Here is a 27417-nt window from a genome sequence, read left to right on the forward strand (position 1 = left end):
TGTCTCTGGGGAACTTGCCATTATATCTTGTGTTATTGTTTCTAATATTTGTCTAATTCCATCAAGATGACCCTGAAGGCAGATACTCTTTGTATTAGTCAGGATTCTTTAGAGAAACAGACCAATAGTTCTCTCTCTCTCACATTTGATTTCATGAAGTTCACTTCTAAGAAGCATTACTTCACTTAACAAATCATCTAGTGTTTGAGGTAGAGATGGCTGAAGTACTTCTGACTGGTATTTTGGATGTTAAAACTTCGTTCTACCATTGTGGATTACTAACTAGAGCACTCAGTGGTTAACCAACTGCCCTTAGGATATAAATGAACACATATATCACATTTTATGTGAGCTATTTTAATAAAATTACAAACTACCTACAAATTACTTAAGGGTTTGTCTTATTGAGTATTATAAATTGAGCCTGTGAGGAAGAAATTGGCATGGGTGGATAGTTGATCCCAATACTTACAAATTCCTAAGTGTATTAGTCATTCAGCCATGTCTGACTCTTTGTGACCCCATGGACTGTAGCCTGCCAGGCTCCTCTGTTCATAGGATCCTCCAGGCAAGAATACTGGAGTGGGTTGCCATTTCCTTCTCCTGGAGATCTTCTTGACCCAGGGATTGAACCCAGGTTTCCTGCATTCCCAGGGAAGCCCAGGTACCTCAGATCATAAAGAATTTGCCTGCAGTGCTGGAGACCTGGGTCTGATCCCTAGATCTGGAAGATCCCCTAGAGAAGGGATGCCTACCCATTGGAGTATTCTTGCCTGGAGACATTCATGGACAGAGGAGCCTGGCAGCTATATAAACTCCTGAGGACACCTAGAATTCAGAATTCTTTTTCATTAACTGATGACAGTGTTATCTAATATCCCTAGTTGAGTAGCAAATCCTATAATGTGTAATTGTCCCCTAACAGCTAAAGAGCAGAAAAAAAGAATGATTCATTCTAGTCAATGACTTACTTTTTAAAGGAAAAATCAGTTATTTCATCCTTAATCCTATTAATATTTTGTCAGAGAAACAAATTGTAAATTTCAGAAAATAAATTCAAGTTGTAAGCTGCCCTCGTTTTCTTTTTTCTGCCTATCTTGTTGGAGCCCTTCTCTCACCATTCAGCTTTCATCGTGGCTCTCTGCCCCCAGTGCCTTTTGTTCTTTAGAAGACACTCATTAACATTTGCTAATGTATGCTAATAAGTATTAATTAGCATCTTCTGTGTGAACAAAGGCTGGTGCTAAGAAGGATGGGTAGAGACTGTATAGAGTTCAGTCAGCCTTGCTTCATACTTTATGCTCTGAGAACAATCATCTTCTTTCAGTTGTTTCACAGTTTTTTGTTTGTTTTGTTTTGTTTGTTTACCCATGAATCCAGACAACCCTTCTTCATGACTGAGAATATTACAGAAATTTCATGGGCGACAGAAAGATTCCTTTTTGTTCTACGCAATCCAAGGATATAGAAGCAAAGCCGTCAAGGGTTTATAACACACTATTTTCATTGGGTTAATAGCCACACAAACTCACACAGGAGAATATATTTTCATTTTAGCACATTTATTTACAGCGGTTGCCCTTTATCATGGTAATTGTAGTTTGAGAGCACACACTCTGAATATATATTATGACAGCATGGTTAAATAAGAAATGTCCTTCCCCCCCAAATAATCTAAATGCAAAGAAGAAGAAAGACACCACTTACTTTTTTGTAACTATAGGGAGCTCCAATGCCTTTGTAAATAGCTATTTATTTCCTGGATATAGTTAAAATAAAGTCAACCCTCCAAACCACATAGGATAAGAGTTGCTTTGTTCTTTCTGTAGACCATGGTGTCAAGAAATATCTGATTGCAGCTTTTTGCAAACACTCCTGTATATATTTTGCCATTTGAAGAATGATGCTTCATCATTTCATATTTGCTCTTGACATTTCAGGGGTGAGTGGTAGAATTTAGAATACCAGCTACCCATTTCACTCAGCCTGTTTAATTTTATATACTATGGAAACAGAAGGAAAAAGTGCCAAAAAATTTGGTGTGCATCCCCTCTTATTTTATCTTTATTTTGAGTGAATTTTCTATTTTTCTCTTTGTTTATCTCAGGGTTGTCTCTCTGGAACCTTGTGGTAAAATGTGTTTCTTCATAGACTTAATTCTCTTCCATTTGGCAAATACAATATTTTATATTGTGTTTTTAATAAAGCAGGCATCAGCAGCTATTTATTTTCTATTTCTTAAGGCCCACAGAGCCTTAAAAATAAATATAATTCAAAAGGAAAGACATTAGAGAATGACAGCTACTACAGCAGTGATATATATTTTTTTGCCTGCCCCCCTCCCTCCTTAGGTGAGTCTTAACAAAAACCAAAATTATTATTCTTTTTTGTGATTTTGTAACCACAAATGTAAAATAACTATTTAATATCTCCAAGATATTATAATGTTTGAAAATATGACCAGTCTTTTGGCATTTATTATACAAATTTCCATTAGTGTATTGTTGAATGTATGTACCCCATGATTTTTTCAGTGGTTTTATGGAAGATCTTATGATTTTAAGGCTTTTAATGGTATTAAGGAAAGATGTTGGCACCTGCAGAAAGAATATCAGCCTAGGTCTGTCAAATTAAACCTTTTTCCGAGATACCTTATTGACAGTTGTGTAATCATCTCATTCTGTTATTCCCACTTCAGAGGATTTTTTTAAATGTCTTATACTTTACAGGTTCATTAACATATTTGATTGATATAATAGCCAAATAATTATTCTTTTTACTCTGTGGCTTCCAGAATATCATGCTCAAGTCCATGACTTGAAGGATTTTGGGTTGTTATAAACAAATGTCCTGAATATCTTTTTGAGTGCATGTGTGCTAAGTTACTGAAATCGTGTCTGACTCTATAATCCTATGTTCTGTAGCCCGCCAGGCTCCTGTGTCCATGGGATTCTCCTGGCAAGAATCCTGGAGTGGGTGGCTGTGCCCTCATGCAGAGGATCTTCCCAACCCAGGGACTGAACCTGGGTCTTTTATGTCTCCTGCATTGGCAGGCGGGTTCTTTACCACTGGAACCACTGGGAAGCCTGGATATTTTCTTATCCTGACCTAAAACTAGTAAAAATAAATGGAGCTGCTGAGTTAAACTGAATCAGATCTTATATCCTTGGAAGATATATGAGAAGAAGAAAGATCACATTCCATCATTTTTGTTCACTTTCACGGACAGTGGCTTCCATTCCCTACTTAACATCCACCAATGATAGTGTTTTGATAAATTAATGGAAGCCGAGTGCTGGGCCACTCTCTGTAGAGGAATTGACACCTCAATATGGTTTGGTGATTTCATCTAGTCAGATTAAACTCCTGAACTTCAACAGTTGCTACTTAACCTATTTTCCCTAGAGCCTCCTATCTCTTTTTCTTGCATCTCTACCCTCCCAGTTTCCCAGGCCAAAATCCTTGGAATTATCCTTGATTCTTTTCTTCCTCTCACATCCCACATCATACCACATACTGAAGACATGGGTTCTTCACTGAAGACTTGGAAATGTGCTCGTTATGGCATGGAATAATGTCTGTCTCAGGGCAGTTTAGTCTGAACTGAAAGGTTTATTTTTTATATTTTAATTTATTTTAAAATTTTTTCTTAAATAATACAAGGCAGTTTCTTACCATTTTGCAGGTGAACATGAAAGTGTATGTATATGACCAGTTTTGATAAAGGCAGTGCTTTTGTTTTAAATATCAAACTTTATTTACTTTCCCTTATTGTATGTAACTTTTTACATCATTTTTCCATTTTTAAAAGGTTATACTCCATTTACAGTTATTATGAAATATTAACTCTATTTCCTGGAAATGTTCCCCATATATATGGGAAGAACTAATGTTGACATTTGCTCATAGACAAAGGAACCCTAAAAAAATAACAATCAGTTCAGTTCAGTTCAGTTGCTCAGTCGTGTCCGACCCTTTGCGACCCCATGAATCGCAGCACGCCAGGCCTCCCTGTCCATCACCAACTCCCAGAGTTCACTCAAACTCTTGTCCATCGAGTCGGTGATGCCACCCAGCCATCTCATCCTCTGTCGTCCCCTTCTCCTCCTGCCCCCAACCCCTCCCAGCATCAGAGTCTTTTCCAATGAGTCAACTCTTTGCAAGAGGTGGCCAAAGTACTGGAGTTTCAGCTTTAGCATCATTCCTTCCAAAGAAATCCCAGGGCTGATATCCCTCAGAATGGACTGGTTGGATCTCCTTGCAGTCCAAGGGACCCTCAAGAGTCTTCTCCAACACCACAGTTCAAAAGCATCAATTCTTTGGCGCTCTGCCTTCTTCAGAGTCCAACTCTCACATCCATACATGACCAGTGGAAAAACCATAGCCTTGACTAGACGGACCTTAGTCGGCAAAGTAATGTCTCTGCTTTTGAATATACTATCTAGGTTGGTCATAACTTTTCTTCCAAGGAGTAAGCGTCTTTTAATTTCATGGCTGCAGTCACCATCTGCAGTGATTTTGGAGCCCCCAAAAATAAAGTCTGACACTGTTTCCACTGTTTCCCCATCTATTTCCCATGAAGTGATGGGACCGGATGCCATGATCTTCGTTTTCTGAATGTTGAGCTTTAAGCCAACTTGTTCACTCTCCACTTTCACTTTCATCAAGAGGCTTTTTAGTTTCTCTTCACTTTCTGCCATAAGGGTGGTGTCATCTGCATATCTGAGGTTATTGATATTTCTCCCAGCAATCTTGATTCCAGCTTGTGTTTCTTCCAGTCCAGCGTTTCTCATGATGTACTCTGCATATAAGTTAAATAAGCAGGGTGACAATATACAGCCTTGAAGTACTCCTTTTCAAGGAAATGGCAATCCACTCCAGGACTCTTGCCTGGAAAATCCCATGGACAGAGGAGCCTGGAAGCCACTGTCCATGGGGTTGCAAATAGTCAGACACGACAGTGACTTCACTCACTCACATTGCTAATAAACATAACTAGTACATTGCTGCAATAACCCAAGTAAACTAGATAATTTAAGATATTCATACCTAAACTTGAATCTCATTGTTATAAAGTCATTCTTCTGCATCAAATAGCTAGACTCCTTAAGTACTATCACTTTTCTTCTATAGTCTACAAACTCCTACTCCAGAACACTTTGCTCTATAGACCCTTGTAAATGCACAATAAACACTAATTGAATAAATGAATTTTCAGTTTCCAAAGGAATGACCTGGTGCTACAATAATCCCTTCATGAGCTAAATGTGGGTCAGAGGAACAGGTGATATCATTCAGCTCTTTCAGGTACTTAGCCACTCTGATCCTGAAGAACCATAAAATATTTTCAGTGCTATAGACTGAAAAAGAAAGCCTGGAACAACATTCACTTTTCTGAACGATTCCAGTGCCTCTAAAATGTGACATTTTACTGTTGTTTCCTTTTACTGTTTCTAATTACTGGGTCTATTTGCATGAAATGAGGATCTGGGTTGCCTAGGAGTTCATCTGCTCCTATTTCATATTCTTTTCTTAAATAAGCATACTTCGGTGTAGTCTTGCTTGCTGCCTTCAACATTTAGACAGAACCCCCCACCCCCACCCCCAACTGTCCCACTCTCTTCCCATCACTCCCCAGGAGAAAGGCTATTTTTAAAGTACATAATCAATAGGCTTTGGGAAACATCCAGAACATGAGAAGGTCATAGGATTGGGAGCAAGCTACCAGGGATTGCTGAGAGAAGGGATGGCAACAAGCCATGCCAAAAATTGTTTGAGAAGGGAAAGACAGTCTGTAACTCGCATTTAAATGTTCTGAGTTATTCTTCTGCGCAGGCTTTTGTTTGGGAGGGGCTTCTTAGCTTGGCTCTTCAGCATTACTTTGAGTTTCAGGAGATGCAGATCAGCATTGACAGTAGCTTTTCAGACTAAATAGTGTTACATTAAAATCAAGCTTTGTCTGAAGCTCTTGATGGAGTCTTCAATCTCCTGGTCATGGTGCTGCTATTTAGTTCCTCATGCTGATGCTGCCTTTGCTGAGGGTTTGAATCAAAAATAAACCAATTATGGTCACAATACCTATAAAAACTTCCCTGGTGGCTCAGATGGTAAAGCGTCTGCCTGCAATGCGGGAGACCTGGGTTTGATTCCTGGGTCGGGAAAATCCCCTGGAGAAGGAAATGGCAATCCACTCCAGCACTCTTGCCTGGAAAATCCCATGGACGGAGGAGCCGGATAGGCTACAGTCTATGGGATCCCAAAGAGTCGGACACGACTGAGCGACTTCACTTTCACTTCACCTATAAAAACAATGGCTCCATAGCTCCTGACTCAACTGCCAGACAAAAGAAACACCGTTAAACAAAGAATGCACCTACTGAGAATGGGCAGATGATCATGCACAGAGGAGTATCGCTATGGGAAAGTCACCTCAAGAGGAATGAAGAGGCTATATCTGCAATACTGTCTGTTACATCACTCAGAATCCATAGCTCTTTTTCCTTCTCTACTTGCAACCACAGCAGTTATCTTCCCTTATGCAGGTTTATTTAATGACAATTTATAACTATATTTCCTGTACCTTAGAAGATGATCCATGACTCCAGTCCTGCATTTTCTCTCCTCTGGTTATCAGAGGAAATTGATTTGTCACTCATCTCCTTGGCTTGGGGCATTTCACTTTGCTGTTTTTGTTTAATAGGATTGTAATCCTTCCTAAAGATCTCCTTGTATCTCTATTTATTTAGTATTTTCCTTCATTTCATTATTTAACTTTAATCATGTCTAGTGAGTTGATTATTAAAAATCAGTTTAGCATTTTGTGTGAATTTTTGCTTTGGCCATGCATGGTGCAAAAGAGGCTGTGTGTCAGCCTTTGCTATTTGTCCTCAGCAGTTCCTATATTATGCCACTGATCAGACCTTGGTCTAAGGCTAATCTTATATCATTAAGTTGCCTTCCTAAGTGAATTCTTCTTTGACCAAAGAAATTTGGTGGTAGCATTAATTGCAAGTAAAGACCATGACTTATTGTTGAATATAAAATATCTTCTGAGAAGTGTCTGTCGTCAGTATTGTGAACTCTCAGTAGTGACATAAAGACTTTTGTCCCCTGCAGATCCAGTTACAGCCAGTGACGAAGGCATATGTCCACTGCGAACAAAAGAACACTTATTCTTCTATTCCATGGCTGACACTGAGTGATAACATTTTTGCATATCGTAAAAATTTTTATGCATATGCTGTTTAAAGGCAAAAAGTGCTTTTACAATAATCTTCTTTGTGAACAGAATTTAAACTCTGTATGTGCTGCCTTTTCAATATGCCTGTCAAGCTCTGAATAATAACCTTTGACAGTGCTGAGCAGAAACAAAACCAGAGGTTGTTTCTTCTGTTCACAGCAGCATTGTTTATTATCTTTGCTGTTTTGGACTTAGGCTCATCTACCTTAAATAAAATATGTAAATTGATATTTTAAATGAGTTACTGAACTGTGGTTTAAAGAAATAGTCTGCTCTGATTTTTGCCATGGCAAGTCACAGATCTTTGTCTCTAGTTGACTCAACCTGTGATGAACAGACAGGAGTTGACAAGGGGAAAAATCTGCCAGTTAATATATTTTCTGATATTATTGTACCATTAAAATTTTATAAAACCTGTATATGCCTTTATGAAAATGGATCTAATCTGAAAATAAGACCCTAAGGATGAGGGGAGGAATAAACAGAAAAAAAACATTCTTTGTCTTGAAAGAACTGTTAAATCACCTATCTCCACATTGTCAAGGTAAATCATATATGAAAAATTTAGGCTGCATATAATAGGTATAGAAATAATTAAAATAGGAAATATCAGCTTTTAAGCATTTTTGAAAGGTTCTTTGACACTGGGTAGCTGGTTAGAATGAAATATTCTCTATTTTAATAAGTTAATTTGGTTATAATAACCAAATGATTTGTGCATATGGATATAGCTTTGCTAACAACTTTCTTTATCATACAATGAAATGACCGAACAAACCCTAAGTCAACTTATTGCAGAACAGAATTTATTTTGGTTGAAGTTATTTTGAATTGAACTGACAGGCTTATGATTGACATGTTTTGCAAATTGTCGAAGGTGATGAGGCAGAGAAGTCCTTGCACAACACTCTATAAGATGCTGTAGCTGTATATCTTTAATAAACAATGTTCATTTTGACAAGTTTATTGAAAAAATATATTAACTGCACAGAAAACTTTACAATGAAAGTTAAAACTGGTTAAAAACCAGTTATTAACAATTGTGCTGTCATTTAAAGAATTGCTATATTTTTTCTTTCCTCAGTGCAAATCCAAGTGGAGGAGAAAGAAGATGATACTGAGGAAAGTTCAAGTAAGTGGGGATGGACCCAGTTGAGATATGTTTCCTGTGGAATAGCAGTGAATTTAGGAGATTCGTCCTCTTATCTTGTGGGGATATGCGACCCTGTGCAAACACAGGAGCACATGTGGATGACTTTCAGTGGTCTCACAAGAGCGATCAAGTCCATCAGATAGACTCTTCACTTGAGAGTCCATTCAACTGGCCAACACACATTCCACCCAATTTATAAATTGCTCATCATTAAGTGGATGGTGGTCCAGAAAAATTTGCTTTTTTATTTCTTTACTATTTTCTTTGTCCTCAAATGTTTTCCCTTAGGCTGAATCTATTACAGTATAACAGATTGGCCTTTTTGACTAAAGTGATCAGGTTGTTCAACAAAAATGAATAAACCTGTTCTTTTGAATTCATGAATATTTTGTCTAAATTGCCCTATTGTTTTTGCTTGGAATAGGTTCAGCTCAAGAGTCTGGATTGTGAACCCTTCCCAGGCATGCAGACCACTCATGGACTAGAACAGAGAAAGATCATTTTATGAGTTAAAGTTTTGAGTTGATCAAAACTGAAAGTGTAGCATTTCAGGGAGAGTTCAATTAGACACTACATCAACACCATCAATTAAAAATCTGAGCCCAATATGACAGCCAGTGAATGTTCATGGTGACAGTTGTTTTCATTAATTTGGTACATTCTGCATGTAAACAGCCCAGAGTCTCACACAGTTCCTACAGGCTCTGACTTGACTATTATAGGGGAGGAAAAGTAATTTTTCCTTTACCCTTCTGAGGTTCTTAACTGATACTCCTATAATACAAGAAAACCAAACCAAAACAGAAGTTTATTAACACATATACCTCATGTATACATGGATGATACCCAGGAAAAAACTGAGTAATTGTGTGAGATGGCTTAAAATTTAGACTTAAATGCCATCTTAATAGGGAAAAGTGAGGGGTATGTAGGTCTCTTTGGAGAGAATAAGTTTTAAGAGAATAGATAGGAGGTATGATAGTTTATGATAAAATATGTCTGCATGTGGTGTTGACCTATAGTCTCCTCTATAGAACACTTCTATAGTGTTCCTTGGGGATGAAATTCCTGGGGAGGGGATTTATGACAGTTAAGTTCCTTTTGGAAACTCTGTTTTCAGGCAGACAAGAGGAATTCAGAGAAAATCTCTTTCTGCATTTGCTGTTTTTCAAGTGCTACATCTCAAAATAGTCAATACACTGAAGTGGCATATTTTGGGGTGGTATATTCTGAATGTCTTTTTGAGGTGGTATATTCTGCTACCCTTCAAAACTAAATTGAGCCCATTCCAAAAGGTAATGTTTATGCAAATCCACATTTAGCAGGCAACTGTAAAAGACTTCTTTTTTTTAAGAATTTGAATATTTGGAAACTAGTGAAAACACTAAAGATAGCCTTTTTGTCCTAAGTGCTAAAAGATAAATATAATGATATACTTTTCATCCATGGTAAAACTCTGCAAGCTTAATAGCTTAGCTTTAATATAAAATATACTAAAATGCAGAATACCAAGTGGCTTCTTGAATTTTTGAGTTATTTGAGGGTGAAATTGTTTCTCAGTTCCTATGAGGCCCTTGTTCTTTCTATGATTAGTGACTAAAATGAACAATAAAGGCTGAGTAGATTTTCAAAATGCCAGAGTGGGGTTTGAATATCATGCAACATCTGCCACAGTATTTAACAAATTTTTGGTCATGATGACAAGAATACAGTTTTCAAAACCTAGTTAGAAAAGGTATTCTCCTGTTTCTCTCTGCTAGTCAAACTTTAGTAATATTGGTAATGTTTAGATCTTATTTAGATTTGGAATATCAATAAAAGTTTAATAAGTAATGTTGAAAAGATAACAAAATTTATAAAAAAATAAAATGACACACACTATGTAAAAATGAACATATTTAACTAATAAATGAGGAATCTGGTGAGCCATTTATAGCAGTTACCAGTTCAAAGGAAAGTTCAAAGAACAGATTCATTTATAGATCAGGAATATTGAACTGTTTGTGTAAGTGAAGACATAACTGTTTTGTGGGTTTTTTTTCTTTCCTTTCTATTTCGGTGGTGGAAGGTTGTATGCACTAAGAGTTCACTTGCTTGTCTACAGACAAGAACTATTTCCCATTGCTATCTAGTGATCTACAATTTACAAAGTTACAAGATAGCTTCCATAGAATCAGCATCAGACAACATAGAAGGGTATGGTACAGACATTTCATACTTCTCCATTAAAGCACAATTTTTTCCCTATAGTAGCTTCTATTTAAAAAGATAGTGATAATTATGAGTAATATTTGTTTTTTTAAAATAATAATTAACTCTAAATATCAGAAGTTAAAAAGCAAAAGTGAAGGTGAAGTAGGATTGTCTGTCATAAACAGTGAAGGAAGGAACTGAATTCTCCTCCTACTCTTTACCGGAAAGCTTCCAAAGTAGTTATGGACATACGAGGCATTAATAGTCAGTTGGTGAATAAAATAAAATAATATTATTTCTCTCAATTGTGTATTAAATTTACTAGTTATCTATTTCTAATCAAAAAGATAGAATGATCAAGCAAAATTATTTATTATTAATTTCATCTAAGAAAGAGAAAGAAATTTAAGAAAAATAAGTATTTGAAGTTAAGAATGAAAATGATTTTACATAAAATAGATAAGCAACAAGGATTTACTATGTAACAAAGGGAGCTGTATTTAATATCTTGTAAAAATCTATAATAGGAAATAATCTACAATATATATCTATTATATATATATATATATATATATAAAACTGAACCACTTGCAGTACACCTGAACAAGTAATACAAGATTGTAAATCAACTATGCTTCAAGTTTTTAAAAAAAAGTTAAAAAAAAAAAGAATGAGAATGATTTGAATTAGAAAGGTATTAGAATTATGTCAAGGCATAAATTAATTTCTTCAAAATTATTCTAATTTATAGCATTTCCTTGCATTCTTATTGTTTGTTCTAAGATAGAAGTAACATTAGCACATAGTGATTAAACACTCAACCCTTATGTAGTGAATTGATAATCTACAAACTTGGTCTGAGAGGTCATGGTATGATATTAAACTCCCAAGTCATCTAGTTATACAAGTAAATGAAGGCTGGAATTAGGCATTATTAGAATTTGGGGATTGATACTCACATATTTGAGTAGATAAATGACAAGAAATGAGAATGTAGATAAGTGTATTTAAGTGGCAGACTATGAAATATATATGGCACGGTGCATTTTATCTTGATATGACAAATTGCTAGATTATGGTTTCAGAGGTGTGACAATGATAATTAAAAAGTAAGAATACATTTGGGATCAGGAAATCACTTTTCTGAAACTACTCACTGAAGCATTAACTGTTGTGTTTAGGCGAAGAGGAAGAGGAGGAAAACAAACTACCCCGAAGAGAGAGCATGAGGCCAAAGAGGAAACGGACCAGAGACGTTATCAATGAAGATGATCCAGAGCCTGAACCAGAGGATGAAGAAACAAGGAAGGCCAGAGAGAAGGAGAGAAGGAGGAGGTTAAAGAGAGGAGCGTGAGTTAGTTTCGATCTATAATTGACATTATTTTTCATTCAAAAGTGCCTGATGCTGAAAGATCACTCTTTAGGCACTCCCTAGCCTTAAAATTGGTAATTAAAACTACTTTCAGAAAAACAAGCTTAGTCTGATGCCACCATTTTATTCCACTTAGTTAAATGTATTTTAATATTAAAATATAATTTTAAAATGAACATATATTGAGAATGGACTTATGAGAGATTTCCTTATGAGAGATCTAAATTGTCATGAGTCATTAACATATTATAGTTAATTTAAATATTTTAAAGCTATTCTGTTAGTTAAATGCATCGTTAATGAAGTTAAATGAAAAACTTATAAACATGATCCCAAATCACACATCTTACAGTGCAGGAGTTGAAAAACTATGGTTAATTTCAACCTAAGAGGCAAGAATTGTTCTTATCATTTTAATAAAACTGCAATTAAAAAAAAAAAAAAGCAAAGAGGAATATGGGACAGAGCTGTATGTAGCTCCCAGAGTCTAAAGTATTAACTGTCTCTCCCTACAGAGGATTGGATTGTCCTTCCCTTTTTAACATAACTCTATGTCTTTCACTTCTAGCAGGCCAATGATTTTCTGATAGCTGCCTTTGTCTAGAATAATATATTAATGCTGTTTAGGGAAAAAATTCAAGAAAATAATTTTCTGGTCTTTGCTGCCTGGAAAACTGCTGATGGCAGGCAGGTGGAAAAACTGTATATGTGAAACACATTTACTAATAGGAAACCTAGGCCACTTGGAAAGGATTCAAGAGAATAACTCCTCTGCCACCCCTAGATGGGGCATGAGAATCACCATGAGGGGATAGGATCGCTCTAAAACAGTCCTAGAACTTTAAATGCTGAGGAACTTTCCAAGATTTCTTCCCACGATGACACCTTGTGGTAGTCAATAACTAGCTATTATTTGTGAATATTTTGTCAGTAGAGAAGTTTAGCATTAGTTGAAGATGGTTCCTTTTAAAATAAGAGTAACCCCACCCACTTCGTCATTGTATTTTTGTTGACTTAAGGTTTTAAATCTCCCTCTTTCTCTTTTCTCCTTCTCTTCCTTTTTCTCCTTCTCCCCAATCCCCTTTTCTTTCTTCTATCCTTGAATACTAAGACATCACCTGCTTTCTGTTTCACTCTGATATTTTTTATGTCTATCTTCAAGTATTTTTATGTTTTGTTCTTTTCAAAAACAAAACACCCTTTTAAGTTTCATGTCTTATTTCGATTGTTATTTTGATTATTAGGTAGTAATATTTCCTACTAGCTAAGCTGATGCTTTCTGACAGTGGTATTTCATTGAGGAAACACCACCAATAGATATATGAATGATATAGATTGTGTCAGAATTTGCCTTTTCCTCTCCACCTGTGCTTCAGAGATGTCGCTTTCAAAATATGACTCAGATGGGAATTCCTTTGCTTTCTTGGTCTACTCAAGGCCCTCCTGTCAAGGCTCAACCTCTAGAAATAGGACCATGTGAAACAACTGGGTCTTTGCCCCTGTTACCTGGGGCAATCTTGTCCCTGTGACAGGGTCTGTCCTTAGCTGGTCCCACTCTCATCCTGATTCTGAGAAACCAGAGGCACCCATCTCCCATCCTCCCCTCTCCTCTGCAGAACCAGTCTTGACTAAAATGAATTTTATCTCCATAGGTTTTGCAAATTATATTATTACCGCCATAATTTTTACAACTATTTTAAATAATATAAATTACTTATGATGATTGATAGTTCTGATCACTATTTCAGGGTCCATATTCTATTGTTCACTTTGAAGATAAGCCCTTCTGTTTTTAAGAAAACGTATTAGCAAATATGTTTTGAGAAAGATTAGTAGGCAAATCATGGCACATTTATTTAGGTTAATTAATTCATGATCTTCTTTTATTTAAATGTTCATGTGAAACACCTTAGGGAATTTTTCTTGCACTGAAAAAACATTTGAAAACAACTAAATCCAAGATTGTAATGTTAACTGTCTTTGGAGATAGTTAACAAAAACTGCTTTGTTTTTTTGAAGTATTTCTAATAATATTTTATGCTTTTCTTGACCCAGTTTTAAGTGAATAAGTAATACGTTTATAGCAGTGAGAAATTCAGCACATTATGCCTCCTTTTTCCTAACAACTGTTGTTTAAATAAATCAAAACTAAGATAGAAAGCCATTCTTACACAAATTAGCCCTACATTTTAGAAGCAAAGCATGCCTGTGCTACGCTCTTTTAATATGATTAGCACTTTCTTTGAGTGGTTCCTGGAAAAGCTGTTTCCCTGTAATACAATGTTTAATTATGCATTATTATATTTAAATTATGCAAAAAATGTAATATCTTAATTACCTGCATATATGAAGGTAATTTAGCTGAGAACAACTATACATTGTAGCACAGCATGATCTTCCTAGAGCAATCGACAATTAACAACACAAAGATTAAAAATATACCAGTCTGAGATCATTTAGTGTGGGAATAAATATCTTTCTATAACTTGGAAGACATTGTTATATTTTATTTTAGTGTACTTGTTGGTAATCCTGTCATCCAGAAAAATTCTGTACATAAACATTTATTTAATAAATATTTATTCAGCTCCACTTCTGTCAAAGATAATTTGCTAATTTCTTTGGAAGATATGGATCTGAATGTGAAATTGCCTCCATTCTCTACAAATTAATAATATAGTAAGGGAGAGGCTGGAGAAAGCAATGGCACCCCACTCCAGTACTCTTGCCTGGAAAATCCCATGGACAGAGGAGCCTGGTAGGCTGCAGTCCATGGGGTCGCTAAGAGTCAGACAAGACTGAGCGACTTCACTTTCACTTTTCACTTTCATGCATTGGAGAAGGAAATGGCAACCCACTCCATTGTTCTTGCCTGGAGAATCCCAGGGACGGGGGAGCCTGGTGGGCTGCCGTCTATGGGGCCGCACAGAGTTGGACACGACTGAAGCGACTTAGCAAGGGAGGGGCCACTTAGACACAATTATTATGAAATAAGACTGTATAAATGTGCCACAGAAGTAAAAAGTGATTTAGAGTCTTAAAGAAAACTATCTCATAAGGACAATCAGAAAAGGGTATTGAAGACATTTCATATGATTTTTGAAAGAGTCATAGAATCTGAATATGTTAAACATATAAAGTACTGGGTTTAAAACAGCAGAAAACCACATAATTAGTATTAGGAACGTAGAGAAATAAGCTTTAATTACATGGTAAATCCAAACATGAAATAGATCATTCTTTCATTCTGTGTACTTTGTTACCCTTGTACAGCACCATAGGATTTTATATGTGTGTGTATGCTTAATTGCTCAATCGTGTCCGACTCAGCAACCATATGGATGGTAGCCCGCCAGGCTCCTCTGTCCATGGGGATTCTCCAGGCAAGAATACTGGAGTGAGTTGCCATGCCCTCCTCCAGGGGATCTTCCCAAATCAGGGATCAAACCCAGGTCTCCTGCATTGCAGGAGGATTCTTTACCATCTGAGCTACCAGGGAAGGATTTTATATAGTAAACATCAAATGTTTAAAATAGAAACAACTTAATGACATTCAGAGTTGTATCTTAGTATGAGTGTACTTCCATAGTTCACTTAAACCAGGATTACTATTCTAAGAAAAATATCTTAATTGGTTAAAAAAAAAAACCCAACCAAACTATCCATGACAGATGTTATTTTACAGGGTTAATTAAATCTCTGTTCAGTAACCATGACCTGATTAAAAACTCTGGTGGTGGTTTAGTTGCTAAGTTGTGTCCAACTCTTTGCAACCCCATGAATGACAGCATGCCAGGCCGCCCTGTCCATCACCAACTCCCAGAGTTCACTCAAACTCATGTTCATCGAGTTGGTGATGCCATCCAGCCATCTCATCCTCTGTTGTTCCCTTCTCCTCATGCCCCTAATCCCTCCCAGCATCAGGGTCTTTTCCAATGAGTCAACTCTTCACATGAGGTGGCCAAAGTATTGGAGTTTCAGCTTTAGCATCAGTCCTTTCAATGAACACCCAGGACTGATCTCCTTTAGGATGGACTGGTTGGACCTCCTTGCGGTCCAAGGGACTCTCAAGAGTCTTCTCCAACACCACAGTTCAAAAGCATCAATTCTTTGGCACTCAGCCTTCTTCACAGTCCAACTCTCACATCCATACATGACTACTGGAAAAACCATAGCCTTGACTACATGGACATTTGTTGGCAAAGTAATGTCTCTGCTTTTTAATATGCTGTCTAGGTTGGTCATAACTTTCCTTCCAAGGAGTAAGCGTCTTTTGATTTCATGGCTGCAATCACCATCTGCAGTGATTTTGGAGCCCAAAAAGATAAAGTCTGACACTGTTTCCCCATCTATTTCCCATGAAGTGATGGGACTGGATGCCATGATCTTCATTTTCTGAATGTTGAGCTTTAAGCCAATTTTTTCAGTCTCCTCTTTCCCTTTCATCAAGAGGCTTTTTAGTTTCTCTTCACTTTCTGCCATAAGGGTGGTGTCATCTGCATATCTGAGGTTGTTGATATTTCTCCCATCATGAACTGATTTAGTAGGTATAAATAATCACTAGGCTAATAAAAAATAGGTTACTGGAAAGGTGAAAAGAAAACACTAAGTATCATGGTAATAGCAACAATAGGAAGCAAATAGCACACCATGGGCTGGAGGAACAATGGAAAGAGGTTGAAATTAAAATCTAAAAGCATAGAGGAGAGACCCGGGGAGCTGAAACTACTGCAGAGGGGCTGATGCTCAAGCGGTGCTGGTGTCTACAGCGCGAGTGATGCAGCTGGTTCTGCTAATGTTGGAAAAACTGGCAAACTAGTCTCACCTGCAGCTATGGGAAGGCCCTGCAGCTCTTGGGGTGAAAAAGAATTGCTGAAGAGTAAGCACTGGCACCCCACTCCAGTACTCTAGCCTGGAAAACCCCATGGATGGAGGAGCCTGGTAGGCTACAGTCCATGGGGTTGCAAGAGTCGGACATGACTGACTTCACTTTCACTTTTCACTTTCATGTATTAGAGAAGGAAATGGCAACCCACTCCATTGTTCTTGCCTGGAGAATCCTAGGGACGGGGAAGCCTGGTGGGCTGCCGCCTATGGCAGCAGAGTCGGACAGAGTCTGACACGACAGAGTCGGACACGACTGAAGCGACCTAGCAGCAGCAGCAGCAAGCATCCCACAAGAGGCAAACGGGAAGCCAAAGGAGAAACCAAGTCCCTCCTGAGTATACTCTATTGGCAGCCAATTATGACAGCAGAATATTGAGCCAACTGACAAACTAGAAATGTGTCCTACAGAGTCACAGCCACAGCATCACAATATTAAGTCTAAAAGGGTAAATTTGAAGTGAAGTGACCATGTCGTTGTTGTTCAGTCACTAAGTTATTTCTTTGAGACCCCATGGACTGTGGCACGCCAGGCTTCCCTGTCCACCACCAGCTCCCAGAGTTTGCTTAAATTCATGCCCACTGTATCAGTGAAGCTATCTAACTATCTCATCCCGTCACCCTCTCCTCCTTCTGCCTTCAGTCTTTCCTAGTATCAGGGTGTTTTCCAATTAGTTTGGCTCTTCGCGTCAGCTGGCCAATTGCAGCCACAGTTTCAGCATTAGTCCTTCCAGTGGATATTCTGGGTTGATTTCCTTTAGGGTTGACTGGTTTGATCTCTTTACAACAATAACTCATAACTGAAACAATCTCTTACCAAACACATTCTTCTCTACAACAGGGCATTACATTCTTCAATTTATAAACCTTGTTGCTCATGTTTAGATTTTGTTTCCTTTGAGTTTTGGACCCTTTGATATTTTTCGCAATACTAGGAATACAGAAGAGAAATGATCCATCTCATTTGCTCAGTGAGAAACTAAATTCCTTTGAAGGCCTCTTCAAAGGATTGACTTCTATCAAGTACACTTTGAGTTCAGTTTTATCAATTGAAGTTTTGAGCTTAATTAACAGATTAAGTTACCTTAGAGGAATAGATTCTTTTTATTTTTTCCTATTTCAGTTTTTCTCTTTCTCTTGAGACAGGGCTAACAAATTTTTTAAGGGCACTTCAAAGGCACGTTCACCTCTAATTTGCTATCCTTGTTGAAAAATAAAGTTTTTTAATGAAATGTAGAATTGAAGGGGGAAGATATACAGGGGAACAAAGAAGAGAAGAAAATATGTTAATAGCTTTTTATTTCCATGGATTTTCTGAGAATTTGGGACTATGGACATAAAATGGTTCCAGGACTTCAGAAAATAAATACTATTTTTAAAGTTACAATAATTCCAGAAATCCTGCATCAGCATTCAGCTGTAAGCTCTAAGGCTTATGGATCTCAGCATGCACTGTATACAATCAAGTTGTTATGCATAAATCAGCTGAGTATCTGATAGCATTCTTTAAGTTTGGAAGTCAAGCAAATCTTAACTTTACTAAAGAAGGTTTTTTTTTTTTTTTCTTCTTTCTTTTTTTTTTTTTTAGGGAAGAAGAAGAAGAAATAGATGCAGAGGAATTGGAAAGATTGAAGGCAGAGTTAGATGAGAAAAGACAAACGATCGCTACTGTCAAATGCAAGCCTTGGAAAATGGAGAAGAAAATTGAAGTTCTCAAGTATGATGCCACTTTTCATAATTAGAAACACTTTCCTTGCTATTGATTTCCAAAATTCTCTATTTCCTATACATTATAGATGATACTATATGTAGTCCATCATTTAGATAAAGCACTCATTATATATAATGTTCATGGCCATTTAATGTATCAAATGTTAACATATCATATATGTACATATACACACTCAGACATATATATATCACTAGAGAGGCTGGGATAATGATTATAAAAGAAAGCAGCCATAATTAAATTCATTTTTTGGAATCTTACAATCTCTGATCACCTTTAATCATTTGCTCCTTGAACTGAGAATTTCCTTAGTTTAATACATTCATTACTATCTCTCTGAAAAAGATACTATATTTGAATTTTACAAGTTTGTTGGATTGCACCCTCTAGTTTCTCTGCAGGGTTCCAGCCTCAAATGATATATTCATGTGACAGCTCTTATTAAAGCACAGGGAGGATACTAAGCCAACTGAACAGTAAATGGGATTCCAATTAAGGGTTATGCTAATAGCTATTCCCTGGTAACATGTCAGCAACGCAGTTTCACTCTTATGTTGAGTGTTGATGCACTCAGAGACACATAGATTTATAAACTCCTAATAAAAAAAGTCAAATGATTATCCCTTTCCTGGGACTGCAAGCAGATTTGCCTCCGAGGATCACACTTTATTTCCTTGCCATAGTGGTTGGGGAAGCGGGGCATGAATAAAAAGGACGTGTCTGTGATAACAACCATGTTTGCATCTCACAGATGTGCTACTGATTGCATTTTCCCCACAGAATCATTTTTATAAATGGTGGCAAATTTCCAAAGCTATCCCTCCACAAGCCTATTTAATAACATTAAATGCTTAGTGTATATATAATAATGTTAAAATTATGGGAAAATGTTTCTGTCTCTGGTGATGAAAAAAGAACTGCAATAGCTATCAGGGTAATTCACTACTAATCTTGGCTCTGCAAGAGGTTGTGCATTATTTAAGGAAATAGCTTAAACTTCTGGGACCTCAGTCACCCTGTATCCAAAATAAAACAAGATATTCAAGCTTTATCCTATGCTGTGGGAGCCTAGGTATCATTTCTAACAGTATTGTTTTGTGGAATAAAGTTTTCTAAGTTCCAAAGAGTGGTCTTCCCAGAAAACTTCTGGAACACCACACAGCTGTAGGCTGGGAACTCCCTATGTTTGTGCATGTACACCAGTCATAAATGAGGTGAAAGACAAGTAGCATTCCTGGTTCAATGGAGCTATTAATGTATATGTATGTGCATGTCCGTGTGTGCGTATATGTGTGTCTGTTAAAATAGTTTCCATTCAATGAAGAGATAGTGATGCTAAATAATAGGTTTAAAAAATATCCTTACTTAGCAAAATAGAAGTTTGGCAACCTTATGTTGGTTCCCAAAATATATCTTAAAATATTGCTGACCATGAAATCCTCAAACCTGAAACCACAGGTAACTGTATGTGGAAAGTTGTAAAATTATATAGTAATAATATTTTGAACTTTCAAAGCATGATGTGAAATTGAGTAATAATGCCAGGAAGTATATTCTCCCTTTCCATCTGCATGGAGGTGTAGAAATAGCCCTTGCTCTTCCTTGTCTGCATTTTCCATACAGAGCAGTGGAGAAGGGATGGGCGTCAGGCCTGAGTTTGCATCTCAGATCTTCCATTTAAAAGCTATGCAAATTTGAATGAACTGTGTAGTCCTCAGGTTTCATATGAAACTTTACTATTTTACAGGGTTACTGGACTCATAAAGTGGGTTATTTCATATGAAACACTAATCAGGGTGCCAGAATATTGCACAAAGCTGGGAAATACAACTTGTAATTATCATTTTATCTCAGGACAGACTCAGTGTTGCCTGATTCCCTGCAGTATAACAGGAGAGATGGGGAGGGTATAGGACTTATCAGGACTGGGTGGGAACAGACTTAGCCATAGGCAACCCCAGGAGCCTTGGGGGATGCTGGCACATCCGTATAGCAGTCTGGACAATCTGGCAGGATGGACAACTGATTTTGATGCTCCAAGAAAGAAAAGAGAGTATCTTTACAGTTCAGCAGAATCTATGGTCAGCCACTTCTAGATTTTTCAAAATGTACCCACAAGGTCATCTTGTAGCAGATTCCAGATCCTGGGGCCTTAGGCTGGAGTCCTGGGATTTAGCCATTTTTAGACACAGGGAGAGATAAAGATTGGGATGGAATGAAGGGCAACACAGGTCCTATTACTAGAGCAGAGGTCAAAAATGGGGAGTCTGCAGCTGAATCTAGATTATAAATGGTTTTTATTTGGCCCACATGCTTTTTGTTTCTTTTTCATTATTATTTTTAAAATTATGATTAAATATATGTACCATAAAATTTAACATTTTAATCATTTAATAAAAATAATATTTTTTTCTTTGATCTTAAATTTAAAAAGTAGAAGATTTCACATTTTAAAATTCAGATATTCATCTTCTCTTGGACAAGAAGAAAGTGTGGTCCACATTCCTACATGAAAATAATAACTAGGACTAAGCAATTGCTGTCCCCTACTAATAGGGTATTTACTCTTCAGGGTGCACAGTTCCCAAACAATCCACATCACTTATTCATGCTCCTTGGCTGGACTTTACAAGCATTCATTTGTTGCCTCCTACACCATGCATCTGGGGAGCAAGTTAGGCGTGCTACTGAGACAGTGATTCAGAAAGTTGGGGTGAAAGCCAGCTTGCAGAATGGAAGCACAGATTTAGGCCCAGAGAAGAAACAACTGTGGCTTCTTACCTGTCAGCAATGCCCATTGTCTTGTGATAATTCTCCTTAGCTAGAAATGGCTCCTGCTTTGTGGCTTTGCAGTATTCTGCACAGCTGATACCATTGGCCACGATCAGCCTGATTCTCTTGGTTTCAGCCTCTGTGATAAAATTGTTGGTACTACAATGCCTGACCTATTTCCCTTTGCAGGTTTCTGAATGCTGTGTTAAGGTTCTCCCCCAAGGGTCCCAGTTACATACTGGAATCAATACTTCATAGTATTTACATGCAGGTCAAGTTTCCCCTGGGGCTTCCCTGATGGCTCAGAGGTAAAGAATCCGCTTGAGGTGCAGGAGACATGGATGCATTCCCTGGGTTGGGAAGATCCTTTGAAGAAGGAAATGGCAACCCACTCCAGTATTCTTGCCTGGGAAATCTCATTGAGTCACAAACAGCTGGACATGACTTAGTGACTAAACAACAACAATAAAGTTTTCCCTACCCCAGTGTTATTAAAACATGGGAGCCGGCATCTTTCCTGCTACCATTTATTCCTTTCAGAGACTTCAAACTCTGACAGAGTATGTCAGTGGATTATGTTATTCCCAGAAGTAGACTCCAGTCATCGCTTCTGGCTAAGCTGATGGAATCCAAGGCACTAGGCTCAATATAACTGGAACAGATATTTTCCTCATGGGTTTGGATCTGTATCTGGGTTCCAAGTCTTCCCATCTGGCTCTGGACTCTGAAAAAACTTGTGAAACTTCTAAAACAGATTTATACAGAGGGTCAGGGTTTTAAGATGTGTTTTAGAGTAAAGCCTCAGGAATGGAGGCTTATGGTTCTGAGGATATATATTGTGGGAGACCCAGGTATAGTTCTCATAAGCCATAATTCATCTTAGGACTGTCAAAAATTTTTGGAGATGGTCTTGTCCATCTCCAAACCCTCATGGTTATTATTGTCAATAACAAATGGTTTCTAAATCAAAGAGCTGGAATTCAGATTTTGAGTTCAGATTGTGGAGCTCACTGACTTTTTAAATCAAAAACTTTAAAATTTTGTTATTATAATTACTGGGGGCATTGAAAGCTTTGAATAGGATTTCCCTGGTAGTCCAGTGGCTAAGACTCCGAGCTCCCAATGCAGGGGGTCTGGGGTCAATCCCTGGTCAGGGAACTAGATCCCACATGCTACAACAAAAGATCCTAAATGTTGCAACCAAATTAATAAATTAAATATGTTTTTTTTTTAAAAAAGAAAGCTTTGAACATAGAGATGACATGTTCAAAGTGGTATTTCAAAAGAAACTTAAAATGCAAAGTTATTCCTATTGTACAGATGAGAAGACTTTACAGAGGTCAGGTAGCCTCACACAGCTAATAACTATTAAGGTGAACATTCAAATCTAGTTTTCTTCATCTGCAAACCCTCATAATTTTCCTACTGTCATACTAATTCTCATTAGAACCATGTTTTCCAGCAAAATAAACAGTCTTCCCTAGACACTCTGGTGGACTTTCTCACTTTGCTTCAGTCTCCTCTCCATTTGTCTGCAGCCTATAATTCTTCCAACTGAGTTCTATCCCCTTCATGAATTATTGTCTCCCTGTGGTTTTTTCTCTGCCAAATCCTATAGAAAGAGAACTCAGATAGTCTCTCTATTATTCATTTGCCTCTGTTGTTGTGCTGCATTATATCGCATTTTAAAATTGTATATAAATCTCTTTTCCTTTAGAATAGATTTTGAACTCCTAAGAATATGACAGGGGTCTGACGGCTCTTTATTTTTTCAGGGTCTAGCCCTTTGTTCTGTACATCATAAGCATTCAATTACTGTTTCCTGAGGATCACTGTTCATGGTGATTTCTTTTGTTGCTGGATACTCATTCCCAAACCAAGAGAATCATTAACATAACTGAGACCTGTTAAAGGCCTAGATAAGTGTATGAGTAAAAGGCAGGAATGTGCTGAAACTTTGATTCATAGTGTTTGCCAATTTCCATGGTGTAAATATTCCCATTATGATTAATTTCAAGCTACTAACAGTTTAAGAACCAACTCACAAAAGTCCTGAAACTTTAACAGTCAGTGGCTGAGTCAGCTGCAGCCCCTCAATGGGGGGCATCTAGTATTGCCCTTTGATTAAGCTTATATTAGAGAGATCTTAATCTGGAGCAGTTAAGAGCAGAAGTTAAAGAATATAACCTATTTATTATGATATATTTCCTTTATTTAAATTTTAATCAATAATGAAATGCTTAAATTAGGACTACCTGTGAGAAAAAAAAAAAACATAATTCTATAATTTCTGGACTCTAAAGTTCAAAGTGCTGTCAAACGATAATACAAAACAAAAAGTCCCCCGTACAACCCCAAAGTTGCAAGTTATGCTTTATTTGGGGACTTTACCAAGTACTTTAGCCTGGGAGACAGCCTCTCAGATAGGTCTGAGGAAGTATTCCAAGGAGTTTATGAAGGAGCCAGCATATATAGGAGTTTTTGCTGAAAACAAACAAAAAATGTGGTCAAACATGACAAGATCACTGCTAATCACACAAAAACAGACATCTCACTTTAATGATTTTAGTGCTTTTTTATGTATGGGAAGATGCAAGAGTCCAGGCTCACTGAAATTATTCCTTAGATATGCATCTTAACTATCTAGGGTCAGTATTCAGTTTTTCTCCACCTGAAGTTCCCTCAGAGTGCAAAGTTAGGAGGTGGCTGCAGTGACTGATGGCTTGATCACAGGCAGCATTCTTTGTTCACTAAAGTGACAGCAGTTTGTTTGTTTTTTGACCACAGCGCATTAGTAACCTCTTATCCTAGTTATTTTATCTTATCACCATGGTCAATTTCTTTTTTAAACATGTCTAGAGATTTTCAATCTTTCTTTCTTCTTTCCTCCTATTCTGTTCTTTTCAAAATTCATCTTAAAGAGGAAAAGTTTTTATTCAAGAGTATTCAGTTCATGATTGATTTCAGAAATCATTTACCTTAGAGTTCACCTTACACAATTGTCTGTCTCATCATTTTCATGGTCTTAGAAGGAATCTTTCCATCTTAAATAAGAACAGTGTCCCCAACAAGTCTTTCTCTCTTGGGATTTAGACTGTTAACATTTGCTGTTTTATTGTGAGTCCTTAGAAAATTACTGTGGTTGTTTTAATAATGCTTTTCTAATAATATTTTGGAATTCTCCCTTGAAGGATATTGAAAGGAACAAAATGAGAAAGTGACTTTTTTTGCTTGGGACTTGTATGTTCTGGAAACTTTTTCAATTGTTAAAAAAGTAGTTCTGAATTATTTCAGATAAACATACTTTTGTCTACCAAGAATTCTCTTTCTTTATTTGTTTCATGACTCATTGAATTTTTTTTATCCATATTGTACCATTTTACCATGGTTTCCTGGAGATGTTATGTTCTTCATATTGGTTTGGCAAGCTTTTCAGGTGGCACATGGACCTGTGTACATGCTCCTGTATCTTTTTGGAGAGCTGTGAAGGAATTTATGACTCTTCTATCTCAAAATCCTGAGCATACAGGCTAGTTAAATCAGCCTGAAATTCTGCCCATATGGCTGGTGGAAGGGTATTAGTCACTGAAAAAAAAGGGTTAAAAATGCTAATATTCAAGGATGCATACCAAGATTCTTGGCAATCTTATTTGCTGCCTTCCATGAACATCTGCTTATCCAGAATTCAAATAATCCTAGAGTTCAAAGAAACAGGGATTTTTTAAATGGCACACTATAAGATAATAATTATAATAAAAATAAATGTTAGCAATAAAGAAGTCCAAAGTTTTCTTTTAGATAGGTGACATATTGTTATTTTCATCTTCTTCTTAATTGTATTTCATTGTACACTACTTTCTCATGGTATTATCAGTCAGTGTATTGTATATGGTAAGACACACTGAGTTAGTTTTTCCAGCTTACCAAAGTAACATAGCCTCCCAAAATTTTTGATAAATAGCAGTTTACCTAACTTGCACTCCTTAGAATTTTAGCAACAGTGATAGCTAATTTTCACAACTTGTTCTTAGGCTATCAATACATACATGATCTTTGGAAACTGATTAAAAGGAGAAATTCATTGACTATGCCTTAAAAGTGTTTAGGAATGCTATTAAATATATTTGATGTAATATATTAACAATAAAAAGAAAGCAACTGTGCACATGACAAGCACAAAATAAACTTAATTTGAGAAATGTGTCCTTATTCTTTTGGGAAAGTATGATACAGATATCAGATAAGATACTAATTATGAAGATAACCCTTAACTTTATCAGGTTTATAATAAAAGAGAATAACTAAGGCATTTTTGAAAATGTTTTTATCTATATAACCAAGAAATGGCTGGTAGACATTACTTCAGGGGACTTAAATAAGCTTGTTGCTATAGAACAAAAATGGTTACATTTTGTTAAAATGCATATACTAAAAGTAAATTCAGAGAGCAGTATATTAGAATATCATAAAAAATAAGATGAGCTGAAGGGGAATAGTCTTTCATATTCAACATATTATGTCTAAGATGTCCTGATTTTAGAAAATTTTAAAATAAATATAAATTATTTCTTTCAAATAGTCCTGTTAATTATGCTTTTGTAATATATGTACACGCATGTGTATGTATATGCTACTGACCATATACATACATATTCACACTCAAATATCTATAAGAGATACATGATTCTTTGGATGAATTAATTTTTATATTTTATGCATACTATTATAGTGTTTCTTGGCCAGTGGTTGGTCATATGGGTCAGGAAAGCTTAGAAGGAAGGGTATGGAAGGAGACTGTGAAATAGTAAGACTCCAAATCAGCTCAGCAGAAAGATTAATTCACATCGGAATATACTAAGCTCTGTGGATGACGTTGTGTAAGTTGTGTTGACAAATGCTCAGGAGAGACCTAGATCTAAGTGTATCTTGTAGCAAGCAATTTACCAGGTAATCTTCATTATTTGTAGAGTTTACTGAACTGCCATCATTTAGAGTTTCTTGCCCACTCTTGGATCAAAAGGCAGAACATACTGTGCTAACAGAAAACTAAGGCTTTCTAGCATTCCTAAATATCATCACACAAAATTTTGAGAAAAATATTTCACGATACTTAGAAATGTTGACCAGGGACTAAATATGAACCCACAGGTGTTGTGCAGAAGTATTTTACCAAAGCTTTCAAAACAGAATGGCTCCTCTCATTCTGAGGCAGTGCGCTGTGAATCCATCTGTTTCACAGTATTCAGAATTCATTAAACATGCTTCATTAGAAGGCATATAAACCAACCAAGCGAAATTAGCACAGTCTGTCTACCAATCCCTAAATGTTAGTATATCTAAGAATATGAGATTGTACTTGAGATTCGTGGTGGAAATGTCTCCTTTGTTGAGGAAATTTCTGCAAATTTATGCCTGAAATGCCTTTCTCTGCCTACTCAAGTCTATCAGCCCTTTAATGTCCTGTGTAGTTCTTATCTCATCTACAATGTCTTCAACAAGCTCTCAAGCCTCCACTGCCCTCTCCCTTTTCACTTCAAGACTGTCTAGCACTGTTGCGTAACAGTTTTATAGGCCTATATCTCATTTTTTCTTAATGGGGTTTAAGCTTCAGGAAGGAATCTCCATGTTTCTTTAGTTTTTCGAACCACTTAAGTCTGCTAAAAACATAAAACACACTCAATGAATACCTAGAAAAAATGGCTAAGTAAAAAGGAGAATGAAAAATTATAGAAATAAATTTCCTTGTTGATCAGAATCTGAGATAGGTCCTTCTTACATCTATGTGTAGCAATCTACATTTTCAATGCTATTCCTACCTAATTGTGAGTATAATTTTCCCACAATGAAGGTAGGGAGAGGATACACTGCCATTTTGAAAATCTTTGGGGTTAAGAATAGTCAAGATAAGATTTTAAATTTCCTTTTCTTATTACTCTTAACCTCTTGATTTTAAGATTTGATAGCAATATATTGGGATATACCTAGATGTCTTCGGGATATGGCCCAGAACTCTGCAGCCCATGTAATGCCACCCCTACTTTCAGATTTTAGTGCTGCTAGTTGCATGCTCATTG

The 27417-nt window shown here is 36.7% G+C and overlaps 1 protein-coding gene across 3 annotated transcripts in view; it reads left to right on the forward strand.

Annotated features, from left to right (window-relative positions):
* The window catches only part of TMC1 (transmembrane channel like 1), a 132093-nt gene that overhangs the window by 17042 nt on the left and 87634 nt on the right, over positions 1 to 27417 (forward strand). For all 3 annotated transcript variants that reach the window (XM_040254092.1, XM_040254030.1, XM_040254141.1), the window contains exons 2-4: positions 8325 to 8372; positions 11768 to 11936; positions 18431 to 18559. In XM_040254092.1, coding sequence (XP_040110026.1) covers positions 8325 to 8372; positions 11768 to 11936; positions 18431 to 18559 — 346 coding nt within the window. The remainder of the gene's footprint in view (positions 1 to 8324; positions 8373 to 11767; positions 11937 to 18430; positions 18560 to 27417) is intronic.

Source organism: Oryx dammah, unplaced genomic scaffold, assembly GCF_014754425.2.
Source record: "Oryx dammah isolate SB20612 unplaced genomic scaffold, SCBI_Odam_1.1 HiC_scaffold_1, whole genome shotgun sequence".
NCBI lineage: Eukaryota > Metazoa > Chordata > Mammalia > Artiodactyla > Bovidae > Oryx > Oryx dammah.